Below are 19,647 nucleotides of genomic sequence, written 5' to 3' on the forward strand. Positions count from 1 at the left end.
GATGTTGTACATGAAGTCTAATTTTCGCATGATTTCCATTTGTACACGAAAAACACGAGAAATGTTTATTTGTTGCTAGAATTTTCTTAACTTTCCGTGAATAATAAATCTGGAAATGATTTCGGATAACACGTTTAATTTTACGCATTTGAACATACTAAAATTGAATAATGTATTTTGTTATACCAATGGCCATAACACATAATGCAATAAATAGTTAAATAACGTGTTTTGAGATTGCCAAACTATGCATATATATTTGGTCTACGTGCATGAATGACCCGACAAGTTATATCGCGATTCGGAATGAAGTGTACTCCGTAAAATTAAAGAAAAACGCGTTTGTATTCTCTGAAATTCGCTTTCACTTAGGCAAACTTTTCTGAAAGGAGGTACATGTAACATTTTAAAGTCAGTCGTTGATTTGTTGTCATAACTAAATATGAACAGTGCTCTATGCGCTTAAATCGCGTCACGTGATTAACGCATGTTCAATGGGAATTCCCCCATTCCACAATTCAATTTTTATATTCACTTGCGTAAAATGGCGGACGTCAATATTGGCCGTATTTTGGTTTTGAAAATAGAAATCGTAATAATACTGGATTATCGGGTAATGGATAGAGTTGGAACATGTACCTATATTAAACTTCTGAAATAAAAGTAGGACTTCAAAATGTATGTCTGGGACGTCCACAATTTTAGGCTTGGAAGTCAGGACTTCTAACTTATAAAAGCTAACGGAAGCGCTGCTATTAAGTGTAATTGTAGTGATATTTGTTTTCCATAATTAATTATCAATCAAGTTTCTATCATCAGGGTGTGTTTATAGTGTATAGTGAAATGTGTTCCAACAATCTATAAAGTGATGTGTGTCTTCACCAAACAATATTGTTGTGTTTTAATAAATAGATATAGTGATATGTGTAAAGTTTCCATCAATTGGTTCTGATTTGAATTCTTTGAATTTTTACCTTTAAATATTTGTTTTTGGTAAAAGGTAAGCTTATGAAGACAAGAAACAAGAAATGGTCTGCAGCTCTATAAAAAAATGTGTATAAGATATGATTTTTTCTCAATCATTCTAAATTCTAATATTAATTTTTGGACTTAATTTTTGTTCCAAATTTAAAGCCAGGATATTGCATTCCTTGGCCATCTAAAATGCTATTTTCCAGGAGCTTCCCTGGGCCCCTGACCAGGGCGTCACCCTGGAGCTGACCGGGGGCCTTCCAGCCCCCTGGCCCCCAGGTTTTTTTTTCAGGCTTTTGCAACCTTCCTAACTAGCCATGCATTTTGTCATAATTATGGCCCCTTTCCACTTAGAATATGCAGCAAATGTTAAAGTTTGCGTACTACCCCAAATATTTTCAATGTCCCTTGACATATTGCTTTCATATTTTGCATATTTGTTTACAATCATGACCCCAACCTATAAACAAAAGCATACAACTGTATCGAGCATTTTGACAGAATTATTGCCCCTTTTTTACTTAGAATATGCATATTGATAAATCTATGTTTAACTTTGCGTACTACCCCAAATATTTCCTATATCCTTTGACATATTGCTTTTATATTTTGCATACTGCAAAGTACTACAGTACTTGTTTACCAACATGACCCCAACCTATAAACAAGAGCAGACCACTGTATCAAGCATTTTGACATAATTATGGCCCCTTTTACACTTAGATTATTGAACATTTTGCTTAAATTGCCATAACTTCTTTATTTATGATCACATTTTATTATTACTTTGACAAAACAACACTTACCTGAATACCACAATGGATTCCACCCAAACAATACCCGACTCCCCTACCCAGAATCCCTTCCCCCCCCCCAACCTCCCCCCCCCCCCCCCTCCAATTCTTTTTTAAACATCATCTAATAAATTACCACACTCCACATTAAACCCCCCTCTCACCCCCCTACCCCCCCCCCAATTTTTTTTTAACATCATCTAATAAATTACCTCACCCCACATTATACCCCCCCCCCCCTTTCCCCCCAACCTCCCCCCCCGCCCAATTTTTTAAAATGTTTTTTAACATCATCTAAAAAATTACTTCATCCCACATACCCCCCCCCTCACCCCCCCTACCACCCAACCCCCCCCCCCCCCAATTTTTTTTTTCCTTATTTTATTTTTAAAAGATCGTCTAATAAATGACCACACTCAACATTATAACCCCTCTCAACCTCCCGCCCCCCCCCCCCCCCCCCTCCAAAAAAATAAAATAATTTTTTTCCCTCTTTTTATTTTTTGAAAGATTGTCTAAAAAAATATTGAATATGAACAATTTCCCCATGATGGCTTACGTTATACTGTCAAGCACTGGAATAGTCGAGCGCTGTCCTCTGACAGCTCTTGTTATATTTTTTCCACTTGAAATTTTTGGCAGTCAATTGTGAAAAACGGGAGATGGGCAGATGTTTGACCAAAAAACACATTATTGGGACAGATTAGACAACCCCAATGTCTTTCAAAGTATCATTGACTCTGGGTATCATTAATAACTTTTAGTCAGAGTTGCATATTAGAGAACACTTGGACTTTACTTTATATATAAGCATATATACCGTAATTACGCTAAGTTTTCGGACAAGCCCTTTTTTGGCCAAAATAGTTATTTTTTGTGACTGATTTTCGGACATGCATGTTTTCGTCTATCATTAATGACTCTAAATTTTTGGACAGTATATTTCACCAAATTTCGGCTTATCTTGTGACACTTTGACCATAAACATTGCGTAATTGGGTAAATAACCATGTATACCGGTATAAAACAAACGCTTCACCCAACAGCATTTTAAATGATATCTTCCTATTAAGGAAGCTGTATGTTTAATGTTTTTACTTTTTTGTTCTGTATCATTGCAGGCAAGAGATAGCAAAGCTGTGAAGTTGTATTTATTTCAAAGTAGAAACACTATTGTGCATTGAATAATGGATTTTATTTCAATATAATTAAAAAATGTGGACATTAAATTTGTGTCTCTTAATTTTCGGACAACTGTATTTTTATGCCTCCCTTCGAGAAGAGGGGGTATATTGTTTTGCTCATGTCCATCCGTCCGTATGTATGTCCGTCCCCCAGATGTTTTCCGGATGATAACTCAAGACCGCTTAGGCCTAGGATCATGAAACTTCATAGGTACATTGATCATGACTCGCAGATGACCCCTATTGATTTTGAGGTCACTAGGTCAAAGGTCAAGGTCACGGTGACCTGAAATAGTAAAATGGTTTCCAGATGATAACTCAAGAACGCATATGCCTAGGATCATGAAACTTCATAGGTACATTGATCATGACTGGCAGATGACCCCTATTGATTTTCAGGTCACTAGGTCAAAGGTCAAGGTCACAGTGACTCTAAACAGTAAAATGGTTTCCAGGTGAAAACTCAAGAATACTTAGGCCTAGGATCAAGGTCAAGGTCACAGTGACAAAAAACGTATTGACATAATGGCTGCCACTACAACTGACAGCACATATGGGGGGCATGCATGTTTTACAAACAGCCCTTGTTAAAATATTTTCCGTATCTAAATTATTGGACACAAAAAAAACTGTCAGAAAACTTAGAGTAATTACGGTATACATTGATTCAAAATTTGACATTATAAGAGATATGCATGGCAGGTAACATCCGAGTGTTTTGCCGTGTGCGGCCACTGATCAGGGAGGATGGCAGTGGTTCCCAGGCAGAGGACATTGTGACCCTGGACCAGGACGACAGCGGGGTGCTCTACATCAACAGCAAGGGACGCACTCAGACCTTCGATGTGGACCGCGTGTTTGGAGAGGGCAGCACTCAGCAGGAGGTATATCATACACGTGTTCAGAATTAAGGAACAAGGATGAATGTTTTCATAGGATTTTAGGGTATCCAAATGACCCTAGGTCATTAATGAGATTTATATTAAAAAAAATAAACAAAATAAGGATTAGGGATTATGACAGATTCAGTTGCATTTTCATTAGCTGCCAAAAAAATCGAAGTATGTTATGCTAAATATCTTCATATTGAACAGGTAGCATTTTTTGTAAAGCAAGATTTAATTGGGGGTTGTTTCCGAATCTTCTAATTGAAATTGGTCTTCAAAATTCATTTGGTTATTTCTTACCTAATTGGTTTGCTAATGGCTTTGTTCTATAAAAAAAAATCAAGATTATCGAAAGAACGAACAACCCTGACAAAATCAGTGAAAAACAAATGACATGAGATTTGCTAGAAACTACCGTGGATATAGATCAGAAATATTACCGGTTTCCAAATTGTCAAGAAAGGTGGACTGTGTGACATTATTATAAACAGTAGGAAATTTCTTTCAATAACCTGACTGTTCCTTTGTACCATTCATGCATATTTTCCTCTATCCACAGGTGTTCGATGAAGTCAAGGCCCTCATTACCTCATGTATTGACGGCTACAATGTGTGCATATTTGCCTATGGCCAGACTGGCAGTGGAAAAACATACACCATGGAGGTAAGACTATCATTGTCCCCTACCGATGAAACCAGAGGGGACTTATGGTTTGCACTCTGAGTGTCTGTCACATTTTTCTTGATCCTGCAATAACTAGTTCTACATATTTTTTCATGAAACTTGAAACATGGATAGATGGCAATATGAAAATTGTGCACGTCATTTCATTTTGTTCCTACGATAAGAATTATGGTTGCTATGGCAACAAATAGACTAGAAATATTAACAAATAGACTAGAAATATTGCTGAAAATAGTGGACCCAAACTTGAAAGATGGATAGATGGCAATATGGAGATTATGCACGTCATTTCATTTTGTTCCTATGCCAAGAATTCTGGTTGCTATGGCAACAAATAGACTAGAAATATTGCTGAAGATGGCGGAGTTTTATCGGTAGGGAACTTATATTGCTTGGCAATATTCTTTTTCAATCTGTTTTGGTCTTGAAACTAAGATATAAACTCCTTCTGCGCTATTGTTGAGGGGCTGTCAATCACGGAACACATGATGGTCATCACAAGTTTTGCCACTTGTTTGTGCAAAATAAGTTAACCAGTAAAATGACTCAATGTGTGTGAGTGTGTGAAATAAGGTTAATAAGTTAGGTGAAAAACTTTGCAGTGCATTGATGAAATAAAAGACTGGATTAAAATGCTTATGCTTGGTGTTTGTTTGTAATATGTATTTCGAGTGGGGATTTTGTAATGGTAGAATATGTTAATGTGAATTTGTTAATGAAAGTGAAAGAAAAGCGGAAGTAGTAAGGAATACATTCAAAAATAATTTGCAATCAACTTATGTTAGTGTTAGACATGAAATACAGCCTGATACTGATGGCTTTGCTATAAGTTTCTTACTAAACCAAGGAAAACAAACAACTGTAGAAAAGTTTAACATATAGTTATGTTTGGTATTAAACAGTGTGTGATGACACAGGTGTATGAGCAACCTAGCTACATTATAATTATCAAACTCGAGGTCTCTATTTAAAGAAGCACAGTTATCAATAAAAAATCTACAAAATTAATGAAAGCAGCAAAACACTTGAATGAAACATTCATTGATAAACTTCATTCTTAAAGTGAAGAACTGTCCTTCTTTTCAACAAGGTACAACTGACAAATCTTATTACTATGTAATTCGAAACTGTTTTATTTTCATGAAAAAACTACAAATATTTTTTTTTTTTAAACACATTATAAATAGCAGGGTTATGAACTAGCATTAAAACCATATTTGCCAATGTTCAGTACCTTCGGAATCGACGACATTGAAATTTTCTCAGAAAATCAGCCCAGCACACCATTTAGTGGTCAAAGTCTCGTGGGATCCTGCTAATTTACTATCCCCTGCCAAAGGCGAGGAATATAGAATCGGAGTTGTCTGTCCGTCCGTTTGTCCGTCTGTCCGTCGGTCTTTCCCATTTTTTTTCTGGGGGATATCAATTCAATGAATTTTCTTGTTTCCCTATAAAACTTGTTTTATTCTTACAAAGTAGGGTTAGGGTTAGAGAATAAATGATCCAACATATGTTTTAGGGACCAAACATTAGTGGACGCCTGCTAATTTATATCATATCTATTTCTGCCTCATTCTGGAAAAATTGGGCTTAATGCTTGTTTGTAAAGTTTTGTGCTAGATTCAGTTTGGATAGGCTAATCAGGTATGACACTATCCGCCTAGACTGGATTTTTTAGACTTCTTTTAAAGAAAAATTCAATAAAAGCAGAAAGTGTCATCCCTGATTAGCCTGTGCAGATTGAACAGGCTAATCTAGGATTACACTTTACGCACTTCTATTAAGCCCAGTTTTTTCCCAGAACGAGGCCCATTTATATCCATCTGTACGTGTGTCTGTTCACGCAGGGTACCAGCGAGGATCCCGGTATCAACCAGCGTGCATTGAGTCTTCTGTTTGAGGAGACCGGCGCCCGGCGTGACTGGGAGTACACCATTAGTGTCAGTGTGCTGGAGATATACAATGAGATGATCAGGTGAGAATAAGGCTACTGTAAAGTGCTCACTTGTGCTTGCTAACAAATTCTATACATTTCCATTTTTCAACAAATGCCTTGTTAATTGTTATCCTCCGCCATAGGCGGAGGGATATTGTTTTGGCGTTGTACGTCCGTCCGTCTTTCCGTCCGTCCTTCCGGAGCCATATCTTGGAAGTGCTTTGGTGGATTTCATTGAAACTTGGTATGAGTATATATATAGGATAAGAGGATGATGCACGCCAAATGTCATTGTACACCATCTGTGTACCATAACGGAGTTATGGCCCTTTGTATCTTGAAAACATGCTTTTTTGAGTGTCAAATATAACACTATTGTGTCCAGAAGCATATTGGCGGGGGATATCAATTCAACGAATTTGCTTGATTTGTCATAATATTTAGGCTATGGTATTGCATTATCCCAACTAATTCTCTAAATAAAATAACGCTTTAATGATTTTTTTCCTGGCCTAGTGTTCACAAAACATTTTTTGCAATCGAAAATCGATTTTGATTGTCATTGAAAATGGATTTTCATTGTAGTTGAAAGGCAAAAATGAAAATCGATAGGAGTTAAAATCGATTTTCGATTGCAAAATTGTGTTGTTAACATGGGGCCTGATCTCTCAGAACAACCAATTTTCATCCAATCTTTTCCTTCAATTTACATCATCTTATATGCTGTGCAGATCTAGTTTACTGCTATCAATTAATTTGTCATGTCCAATACATTGTGAGTCAGTCTTGGACCCCATTTTTTTGGACACCAGGGGGTTTTCCAGCCATTTTGCGAAAAGTAGTCAGGTCAAATTGGGATTTTATTAAATTGATTTATTACGGGCAAATTTGGGAATTTTTTATCGACAAAAATTACCAAATCGGGATTATTTTATCAAATATTGACACAACAGGTCTTTTCCTGGTCATTTTGGATAGAAATCATATAAATTATGGAATAAAATTGAGATATAGAGTCTTAATAATCATAAGTCATAAGACACTCCTTTCTAAAAATATTTTTATGCCCGCGGATCAAAGATCAGGGGGTATATTGTTTTTGGCCTGTCTGTCTGTCATTCATTGTGTGTGTCCCAAAACTTAAACCAAAACTTTTACCTTTATGAAAGGTTGATCATAACTTTTTGAATATTGAAGATAGCAACTTGATATTTGGCATGCATCTGTATCTCATGAAGCTGCACATTTTGAGTGGTGAAAGGTCAAGGTCATCCTTCAAGGTAAAAAGTCAAAAAATACAATCCAAGGGAAATAATAAGCTTTAAAATGGAGATAACTTGTAAACCTGCCAAATGATATATTGAAATTTTATTTCAAAGCGGCGCAATAGGGGGCATTGTGTTTATTGGCAAACACATCTCTTATTTTATTTTTTTTAATTGGGCATTTTTTTTCAGTTTGGGATCGGGTCCATTTGCTTTGGGGTAGGGTCCGTTTAAAGGCCTTTTTTACATAGCAGAAAAACACCTGGGCACATTTTAGTTCTTTCTCTATTATACAACTTTCATTATTAAATCTATCTTGCTCCAGATATCTTCGTCTTTTTGCATTTCATTGTACATAACATTCACATTTGGTTAGTGTTTTGCCCCAGTTAAACCTTTGCTGTCCGCACGCACAAATACAGGACGAAATTTTCTGCCCTAACTGGATTTCTGTTATGAAATCATTTTTTAACGAACAATTTCATTAAAGCAGAAAGGTCACACTTTACGCACATACATTAAGCCCGCGACTCATATAAATGCAACCTTGGTCCTGTATGTTTCAGGGACTTGCTGGGTGACGACGTTGGCTACAAGATGGAGGTGAAGATGAACCCAGATGGAGGCTACCACATACCTGGCCTGTGTTATGTGCATGTCAAGACTGTAGGAGATGTCAATGAGGTACTCCCACTAGCATTGAGACCCCAGTGGCAAAATCAAAACTGTTTTTTACCCTTTACCACTTAGATATATATTTTGATGCATTTGTAGTCCTTAAGAAAGTTAAATTTAATTAAATACCTTTCTTACTAGATTAACTTTTAAAGGCTTCATTTCCAAACCTTAAGATACTGATGAGCAGCAAACAGCATAAGACCTGAACAGACTGCGAGTTTACTTGCAGGCTGTTCTGGTTTTATGCTGGTTGCGAAAGCCATTTTCACTTTGCTTTTTATGGCAGGAAAGGGTTAATATAATGCCACAGGAAATCCTTCTTTAACAATACCTTTACATGAATGTTTCGTTTTTGCTGTACAAGTAGTTAATTATATAGTCATTCAGATATTTCTGAGTTCAACAAAGTAAACGTTTTCCCAGTTTTATTCTGACCTAATGTTCAGCCTTTTTATGCCGGTTGTAGTGTTTTCGCGTAGGCCAGTTGAATCGGGCCACTGCAGTCAACCAACATGAACTGAACATTCCTCGCGGTCCCATGCCCTGCTGTGTGTGACAGTGGTGGGAGTGAATAGAACCACTGGGGCTAAGACCACTGGTAAGACCACAGATGTTGGCCGCATGGCCAATTCACTGAACCCTATCATTATGTCATAAAACAACATTTGTCATCACTTTGACCAAAAAATATATTATATCAGAATTTTTGTGTGTTTTTTTTGGTCAAAGTTATGAAAATATTGTTTAATGACATATTGATAGTGTTTCAGTGAATTGGCCTTGCGCCCAACACCTGTGGGTAAGACTGTTGCAATAGATAAAAGTTTTAATCTTTAGGGTTTGTTAAAAAAATTGCGCACGTTGCTTTTTTTATGCCCCCCCCACAATTTTTGGGGGGAGCATATAGTCGCCGCTTCCTCTGTCTGTGCGTGTGTCCATCATTTGTGCACAATTTTTGTCCGGGCTATTTCTCAGCAATTAATGACCGGAATTCAATTAAACTTTATGGAAAGATTCACTACCAAGAGGAGATGTGCATATTATCAGCTGGTCCTGGTCGTATAATTTTTACAGAGTTACGGCCCTTTGAAATTTTCCATTAACTGTACATATAGTGCAATTCTTGTGCGGGCTATTTCTCAGCAACTAATGACCAGAATTCAATGAAACTTTATGGGAAGCTTCACTACCAAAAGGACATGTGCATATTATCAGCGGGTTCTAGTCAGATGATTTTTATGCTCCCCCAATAAAAATTTGGGGGGAGCATATAGTCGCCGCTTCGTGTGTCCGTCCGTCCGTGCACAATTTTTGTCCGGGCCATTTCTCAGCAATTAATGACCGGAATTCAATTAAACTTTATGGGAAGCTTCACTACTAAGAGGAGATGTGCATATTATCAGCCGGTTCTGGTCGGATGATTTTTCACAGAGTTATGGCCCTTTGAAATTTTCCATTAACTGTACATATAGTGCGATTCTTGTCTGGGCTATTTCTCAGCAACTAATGACCGGAATTCAATTAAACTTTATGGGAAGCTTCACTACTAAGAGGAGATGTGCATATTATCAGCCGGTTCTGGTCGGATGATTTTTCACAGAGTTATGGCCCTTTGAAATTTTTTCATTAACTGTACATATAGTGCGATTCTTGTCTGGGCTATTTCTCAGCAACTAATGACTGGAATTCAATGAAACTTTATGGGAAGCTTCACTACCAAGAGGAGATGTGCATATTATCAGCCGGATATGGTCGGATGATTTTTCACAGAGTTATGGCCCTTTGAAATTTTCCATTAACTGTACATATAGTGCAATTCTTGTCCGGGCTATTTATCAGCAACTAATGACTGGAATTCAATTAAACTTTATGGGAAGCTTCACTACCAAGAGGAGATGTGCATATTATCAGCTGGTTCTCGTCGGATGATTTTCACAGAGTTATGGCCCTTTGATATTTTCCATTGTACAGATAGTGCAATTCTTGTCCGAGCTATTTCTCAGCAACTTATTACGGGAATTCAATGAAACTTTATGGGAAGCTTCACTACCTAGAAGAGATGTGCATATTATCAGCTGGTTCTCGTCGGATGATTTTTCACAGAGTTATGGCCCTTTGAAATTTTCCATTAACTGTACATATAGTGCAACTCTTGTCCGGGCTATTTCTCCCCAACTACTGACTGGAATTCAATGAAGCTTAATGGGAAGCTTAACTACCTTGAGAGGATGCGCATGTTATTTGTGGGTTTTGGTTAGATGATTTATTTAGAGAGTTATGGCCCTTTGAAATTTTTTAGTTGCTAAACCATCCATCGTATTATTTTGTCCAAAGTTATGCCTTTCAAGACGTTTCCTTTTATCTGAATATATAGTGCAATATTGTGACAAAAAAAACCTTTGGGGAGCATCACCCATCTCCGACTGTTTTTTGTTTTACCAGATTTATTAAAAATATAAGTATTTATTTTGTTCTTAAAACTTTAATATGCCTTACTTGTCTCATGAATTAGTTTTGGTATGTGGGTTAGTTTTTAAATTGTATTCGTTTTATTCTTCAAATTCTGTATTTGTTGATTTATCAATTCAGCAAAATTTGTGATAATAAAGTATAAGCAAACATCTTGCTTATAGCATAATAAATACAAAATATATATGACTCGGTATGTTAGCTTTCATTCAGAATTCTTACTACAAAGTGGAATATTTTTTTTATGTGATCTGTAAATACCATACTTAACTGTACCAAAAATTACCACCTCTGGCTTTTAAAGATACCGTTGATTCAGTACTAACAAGTTTCTCTGGTATTTGTGAGTTTTATAATACTGTTGATTGTATGTTTTGGACTGACATTAAATAATAACTCTGTGTCCCCTTGAATATTCAGGCAGCGAAAAAGCACACACACAAAAAACAAAATTTTCAGAAACGTTTCAAAATATCATTTTTTCACAGGTAAATTGAACTTGGTGGATCTGGCTGGCTCGGAACGCGTGAGCAAGTCAAAGGCTGACGGAGCAAGACTCAAGGAAGCCCAGTCTATCAACAAATCCCTGTCTTCACTCGGCGATGTTATCTACGCACTGCGCTCCAAACAGTCCCATATCCCATATAGGAACTCCAAACTTACATATCTACTGCAAGATTCTCTAGGTAGGTAGCTGTGTTGGATCTCTTCTTTTATTCATGTTATTTCTTGGGTTTTTTAAATCCCAGAATATAAGGATTGCAAATTGCATATTGCAAATGGTCAGTCCGTTTGTCTGTCCTTCTGTAGAAGGTTAAATCTAGATGACATGTTTTGTATAACATCAATAGAGCTTTCTATAAAGCTTTGATACTTGCTTGAATGCTTATTTGAACACTGTTAATACAACAACATCACTTGACCTCATTTTTACCTGTACATAAACCTTTTTTAGGACTTAAGACTTTTTCAGAAGCTCCAAATACTTTGTTAACCCAAATTATGTGTTGTCTCTAACATCAATACCCCATGCTACAAAGCTTTGATACTTAGATGGATGTTATCTATCATCTCTTAATAACATTCCCTTATAACCCTTAGCTCATTTTGACATTAGAATTGCTTTACTTTTCAGCTTGGTTAACATACACATAAATAAAACGTCAACCTTGTTGACAACTATTTTCCTGTGGCATCGTTACTATGGAAACATGTCTCAAGCTTTGCAAGCTGCATATTCATGTTACAACTGATAATTCTCCAAACGATGCTTCAATAGAGTATGCACATAAATGTAGGCCTAAAAGAAATTGTAAACTTTTGTTTAGCACTGTATAAAAGTATTTAAAATAATGTACTGTTAATATTGATTGAAATGTTTAGTCTGTATAATGTGTACAATTTAAAAGTAGAATACTGCGTTTTCATTGGTCAGTAAAAAAAGATCTTTTGAATCATTCTTAGATGACATATTTTACTATGCATACAATGAAATCAAAAGACATTTCGTTCCATAGAGTTTGAATGTTGTCCTCCAGGTGGTGACAGCAAAACCCTGATGATTACACAGGTGTCTCCTGTACGAAAGAACGAAGCGGAGACGATTTGTTCCCTCAACTTTGCTCAGCGTGTTCGTAACGTAGAACTGGGCGCGGCGACAAAGCGTGTTGAAAATGGCGATGGCACTGAGGTAGGCTCAAGATGATGATTTTTTGATCAGCATTTATCACACTTTTTACTGGCTCACAACTTTAAGCAGTTTTTTGCTTAATAAAACATGTTCCTTAGACTAATGAACTATGATTTGACATGTTGATCAAAAATATGTTTAAATTCAAACAGATATTTTTGGCTCAAGAAAAATACAAACCTAAAAGAACATAAAATTGGAAATGCATATTGATATGCAATTATTATTTTTTTATTGTTTTATTACTTTGTCTTTTATAGTAGTTTTCGTTTGGCGAGTGTTAAGTACTGCAATCTATTAATTGTTATTTATGTTAACCACAATTTTCACCATATATGTGTTTGAATTATATATTATGATCGTCTGTAAAAACTTTGGGCAAAAATTATTAGTGCACTTAACATTAACTGACAAATCATATCCTTTGTATTCATTAGCGGAGGACAATTTTGCCCTTTAAAAAGTTGAAAAACTTTTTTGTAAGTTGGTGTTAACCCCAAAATTCTCTTCATCCCATGTTTTCTATTTTTCTAGAAATGTTACCTTGCTTTATATTTAACTTCAGAATAACAGGAGAAGTGTATATACCATTTATTATATAGCAGGCAAATTTATCAAATATGCAGAGACAATTTCACTATCTAATATAAACCTGTGTTGATTTTAATTTTAATTACTAACCAGTTTACCATTTTGTATTTTTCGACCAGCATTTATTAAATTAAAATTTGAAATTCGATTTCAACTAACAATAACAACTTTTTTGAAACAACTTTAGTAAAACATGAACTGAAGTATGGTTCCAATATATAAAGGGACGCAGCTGTGCTAAAGGTCTGTGGTACTTATAGATTTTAAGATGCTAGACAGTGTCATGCATTCAGAAATCAGTGCAACCCTTTACAGCAATTATTTTTGCCCAAGTGGGAAATTCAAAATGTAACGTTAACAGCCCAATTGGGAAAAATTAGCCAAAAAGAAAATTGCTGACAAATAATTAAAAATGTATAAATAAGTGTTGTCAAGTTGTCAATATTATATTTTCTGCATAGGGAAATAAACTAAACAATGCATTTAAAAATAAAAATGTATTATAGTTTTGTTGTTGTTGTTTTTTTTATAAACCTTCCATGGGGATTTTTTTGGACAGCAATTGGGCAATTTTTTGTTTTTTTCTCCATTGGGAAAGTGCTGTTTTCTGTTACTTTATAAAGAACGAAAATAAATGGCTGCTTTATATTTTATCACCATTGTTCATATAAATCCAAATGTGCTCAGCTTCGTTGCATTATTAAACAGAACACAAACGCCTATTTAAGCATTTACAGCTCATCGTTAAAATCACAATAAAGCAATAATAAATATACATGCGTCAAAATAACAAAAATTTTGTTCATGCATTTTTACTAATATAGGATTTTTGTGAGAATGAATTATATTGTAAAAGGCTCTTTTTATGTCCCCCACTATAGTAGTGGGGGACATATTGTTTTTGCCCTGTCTGTTGGTCCATTGGTCTGTTGGTCTGTTTGCGCCAACTTTAACATTTTGCAATAACTTTTGCTATATTGAAGATAGCAACTTCATATTTGGCATGCATGTGTATCTCATGAAGCTGCACATTTTGAGTGGTGAAAGGTCAAGGTCATCCTTTAAGGTCAAAGGTCAAATATATGTGGTCAAAATCGCTCATTTTATGAATACTTTTGCAATATTGAAGATAGCAACTTGATATTTGGCATGCATGTGTATCTCATGGAGCTGCACATTTTGAGTGGTGAAAGGTCAAGGTCAAGGTCATCCTTCAAGGTCAGAGGTCAAATATATGTGGCCCAAATCGCTTATTTTATAAATACTTTTGCAATATTGAAGATAGCAACTTGATATTTGGCATGCATGTGCATCTCATGGAGCTGCACATTTTGAGTGGTGAAAGGTCAAGGTCATCCTTCAAGGTCAGAGGTCAAATATATGTGGCCCAAATCGCTTATTTTATGAATACTTTTGCAATATTGAAGATAGCAACTTGATATTTGGCATGCATGTGTATCTCATGGAGCTGCACATTTTGAGTGGTGAAAGGTCAAGGTCAAGGTCTACCTTCACAAGGTCAAGGTCATCCTTCAAGGTTAAACATCATATAGGGGGAAATTGTGTTTCACAAACACATCTTGTTTTTTTAATAAAGTTAAGTGGATGTTCACAATCTATAATTGATTGAGAACAAATTATGCAGTTAGATATTGTATATAAAATTTCATATCTGTGGAAAAAAATATACTATATGTATATTTTCTGCTCTTAGTTTAGAAGCTTTAGTACAGAAATGAACCAGACGTTTAAATATAGATTTTCTGGTCTCATTCAATATTTGTAAAAATTTAAACATTCTTGGTCTTCTTCTGTAAACATCAGGTATATGTTAATTGGATGAACTTGCCAATATCATTCACAGTAAGATTAAGTTCCCATGTAGTCAGTGGCAATATTTACCTTCCCTGCAAACAGGAGACCAGAGGTGTTTGTGTGGATACCAGAGTGTCTTCCCTTTTATGACTTCAAAGCAAACAGGAGACCAGAGGTGTTTGTGTGGATACCAGAGTGTCTTCCCTTTTATGACTTCAAAGCAAGCAGGAGACCAGAGGTGTTTGTGTGGATACCAGAGTGTCTTCCCTTTTATGACTTCAAAGCAAACAGGAGACCAGAGGTGTTTGTGTGGATACCAGAGTGTCTTCCCTTTTATGACTTCAAATAGCCTGAGAATCGCCTACTTAACTCTTTCAGTGCTGGAACCGAATTTTGAAGACCTTTGCAAACAGTTTGGATCCAGATGAGACTCCACAGAACGTGGCGTCTCATCAGGATCCAAACTGTGTGCTATTCTGATAGTGTTCTTTGAAAAAATCGAAGAAAATGCTTATTTTAGAAATTCAGCAGACGACATTTTAGCAGACGACAAATTTCCCAGCATGCAAAAGTTTAAAGAATCACTTGCATGAATATGTATATAACTATGAATGTGTGTTTGTGACCGGATGGCTGGTTTCAGGTACCATCCAAGGTCAACAGGTCTTAGTGACATCATCAGTCATCGTCCTTCATCATCATCACTCCATCCGTAAGACATGCATCGTGTACTCTGTGTTGTACTTAACAACAGATTACCCATGAACATGATTAAGATCCTGTCATTGGTGTTTTATTCTGTATCCAAAGTAATGCTTGTTGTATGTTGTGCTTTTGGTGATGGGAAAATCCTTTGAATGCCAGTGTAAATTATAATTGGTTATTATATGTGTTGTATAACTATTTTCAAAACCAGTTAATATGGAATAGAATATTCTTCATTTCTTGAATCTCTTATACTTATTGAAAATATCCGGAACACTGAAATGAAAAAATGATATTGTAAAGTTCAATTTTCCATCATTACTGCCTAACATTCTTTTGTTAAACTTTTGAAACTTGTCTGGTAATAGCTTTTTTATGGGATGCATGGTAGGTTTATAATTATAGTACCGGTAATAGCCATTTTAAATGCAGAATGGGCTGTCAACATTTGTCTAATGAGGGCTTCCTGCTTTTCTCAATGAATAATAAAATACCAATCATGCTTTTCTACTCTCCCATTGCTTGCATCTCAGCCTGTTTGATTTTTTTTACGGTATGTTTATTTTTAAGGGAATGGCTTGATGGATTTCATTCAAACTTCAAACATCTATACCCATTTAAAATTGAACTCATAAGCCATTTTGCTTTAATCGAAACGTCAGCCCATATAAACACATTGTATTCAATCTTACCAGGCACATTTAATCAACAATCACTATATTGCACATATTTTAAAGATGTTATGCTGTGTTTGTTGACAGGGTTCCACAGAGGACCAGGTAACACATGTCTAAGGCAGTGTTGCTTCTTACAGCTTTTGTTGCATGTTTTGGTAGCAGCTTTGTTTGCAACTTTTCATTGTTGTTTGTGCAGTTTGTTTGCATTTTGTATGTACCGTGTGTTTTCAGCTTAAACATTCTTTTTAGCTCGGCTGTTTTTGAGGAAAAAAAAAAGAGGTATTGTCATAGCCAGCTTGTCGTCCGGCGTCCGCCGTGCTAAAACCTTTACATTTTGCTCTAAAATCAAAGCGCTTCCACCTTCAACTTTTAAACTTCATATGTAGATGCACCTTGATGAGTTCTACACGCCACACCCATTTTTGGGTCACTAGGTCAAAGGTCAAGGTCACTGTGACGTAAAAAAAAAAATCTAACAGGCTTTTATTTATTCAAAACTGCACCCGCAGCCAAGCGTTGGCACCTGTTACGCAGTGCTCTTGTTAACTAGTTCATAAGATAAAAATATGCACTTTATAAAACACTGTACGAATCATGAACACTATGGGTTCATACCAATAGCTTTAACCCTTTACCACTTAGATATGTAATTTCATGCATTTGTTGTCCTTTAAAAAGTTTTATTCAATTTAAGACCTTTCTTACTAGATTCAAGTTTTAAAGGCTTCATCTCCAAATCTTAGATACTGAAGAGCAGCAAACATCATAAAACCTGAACAGACTGGGAGTTACTTGCAGGCTGTTATGGTTTTACGCTGTTTGCACATAGCCATTTCCACTTTGGTTCTGAGTGGGAAAGGGTTGAATATTCATGTGTATGCTGTCTGTGTTTGCTTCTTGCTGCTGTCACCATCTGGCACATGTATGTCTGTATTGTCAATGTATATTGTTCATGAAGGTAAATGTTTGGTAATTGTTTCAAGTTGAACCTGTGTTTTGGTCACCTCTAGTTATCACGGCTATGTAGAGTTTTTTGAGTTAGAAAAAGTAAGTGAAATTTCCCCTTACAAAGTAAAGGGGATATACTTTAATCATCATGGACATCATTCTGTGTGTCTGGCTGTAGACACAACATTATCCAGAGGCATTCTCCTATGCTTTCAACATGCAACATTCAAACTTGCAGAAAAAGTTCTGAATGCTATTAATTGGTGCATGTTCGTATTGTAGCACCCTGTGTTACAATCCTATCTAAATATTTTCAAGACTTATGTGTTAAAATAGTCAGAAAATAGATTTACGCTGGTCTTCCCATAAAATTTATGCAGTTGTATGACTAGTTAAAATTGTTGCCTACCAGTATATTCTGTTTCTGTTATTCTGTGTTTGTCACCTGACTTAAAATTAAAATATTTTTTTATCAGGCCAAGAAAAAAATATTGATTGCTTTTTGCTTGTTCCAGAATGATGCCAACTGTTCCACCCCTCAAAAAGTTCCACTGGTGGGTAAACCTAATACACCCAAAGTTGGAAAAGATAGCACCCCGTCCTCAAAGAGCGTGAAGACCAACGTGAGCACCCCTACGTCATCTGTGATGAATGTCAAGGCCAGTACGCCATCCTCCAGCTCCAAAATGACACCAGTACAACAGATGAGGAAGAAATAATCTGTGACATGACACCAGTACAACAGATGAGGAAGAAATAATCTGTGACATGACACCTGCATTACAGACTAGGAAGAAATAATCTGTGACATGACACCTGTATTACAGACTAGGAAGAAATAATCTGTTACATGACACCTGTATTACAGAATAGGAAGAAATAATCTGTGACATGACACTGTATTACAGACTAGGAAGAAATAATCTGTGACATGACACCTGTATTACATACTAGGAAGACATTAACTGGGATGTGATTTTTGTGCTGTGTTGATGTAAGCAAGGAAAGTTGCAGAATCATACAAACAGGTCGCCATGGCGTAGTGGATATAGTGTCTGCCTAGCGATTGGGAAGGTCAGGGGTTTGAACCCCACTGGGAGAGTTCCCTCAACCTCCCCAAAATAGACACCAAGTACTGGTTATAGGCCCAGGAAACTGAGAGCGTTTCAACAAGCCTAAGACTTTCTAAGCAATCGAGATAAAACAAAAAGGTTTATCCCATTTTTGCCTAGCGTCTAGAAAAAAGGCCTTGGCAAACAGCGTAGACCCAGATGACACGCTGCATGATGCGGCGTCTCATCTGGGTCTGCGCAAATTGCTTAAAGGAATTTCTGTAAGAAATATTCTAAATATAAAAATAATTATACTAGACATCCCCAATTTTGTATATAAATTGATCCAATTTAGAAGGATGGGAGAGTCCACTTGGCATAAATGGGTTAAACTAAACAAACAGCTGATGCTGCACTTCGGAATGTTATGGTTTGGTTTTTCTGCCCATCTAAGCTAGTGATGTGATTGTAAAAATCATATTGCTCTTGAAATATTCATTTTATATCAGAAATTTATATTGTTGTCCTTGGGGGAAATCTAAAGAATGCTTCCACAGTTGGGACCGAACCCAAGACCTCCCGGTCACTAGGCAGTCACCATATTTATTACACAAAATTAATTTGAATTTTTTTTAGATAAGGACCAATATAACATTAAAATTCCCTGTGTATGTTTCCGTTGATTTTCTGAACCACAGGTTCATTTAAGTATACTTAAGAGTACATGAGGAACATTAAAGTAGTACCCGCGCTGACAATGACAAATCAAGCATCATGTAACTGAATCCTGATATTATCTGCAGGTTGTGATACCATTAGTTTTTTTTAATTATTTAAGACCAACAGTGTAACCCACACAAGACTTCATTGTTTAGAGACAAGTAGGCTGGCCTTACTGAGAGTATGTTAAACTTCATTACCAGTAGTCATTATACCATATACAAATCTTAAATTGTTGTGCCTTTAAGTATTTTGCACAGCATTACACATAATTGGTAAATCTATTTTAATCAGATTCTTCAATGAAGATGTTAAGCCTGGTTATTAGATTGGGGTAAAGCTGGCAGTGTCAAACTGGTGATTTAGAGTCTATAACTTTAGTTTGCATTGACATATTTTACTGCAACTTTGCATACAGTAATCTTGCATGGATACCTAGATTAGGATTTGGTCAATTAAGGTTTCTGTGACTGTAAATAGTACAACAGTTTAAGCTAAATAATTTGACTTTCAATGCAGATTAAATAATTGCACAGAAATGTATGTTGCCTTCATGATGACCTAGCTTGGAACTGCATT

The 19,647-nt window shown here is 36.1% G+C and overlaps 1 protein-coding gene across 1 annotated transcript in view; it reads left to right on the forward strand.

Annotated features, from left to right (window-relative positions):
• The window catches only part of LOC127845145 (kinesin-like protein KIFC3), a 67,328-nt gene extending 48,309 nt beyond the window's left edge, over positions 1-19,019 (forward strand). The window contains 10 exon segments of the mRNA XM_052375867.1: positions 3,653-3,834; positions 4,397-4,501; positions 6,370-6,497; positions 8,290-8,407; positions 8,868-8,915; positions 8,918-8,999; positions 11,359-11,556; positions 12,409-12,560; positions 16,433-16,450; positions 17,812-19,019. Of these exon segments, the coding sequence (XP_052231827.1) occupies positions 3,653-3,834; positions 4,397-4,501; positions 6,370-6,497; positions 8,290-8,407; positions 8,868-8,915; positions 8,918-8,999; positions 11,359-11,556; positions 12,409-12,560; positions 16,433-16,450; positions 17,812-18,015 (1,235 nt within the window). The 3' untranslated portion in view covers positions 18,016-19,019.
• Positions 19,020-19,647: the final 628 nt, after the last annotated feature.

This window comes from Dreissena polymorpha, chromosome 9, assembly GCF_020536995.1.
Source record: "Dreissena polymorpha isolate Duluth1 chromosome 9, UMN_Dpol_1.0, whole genome shotgun sequence".
NCBI lineage: Eukaryota > Metazoa > Mollusca > Bivalvia > Myida > Dreissenidae > Dreissena > Dreissena polymorpha.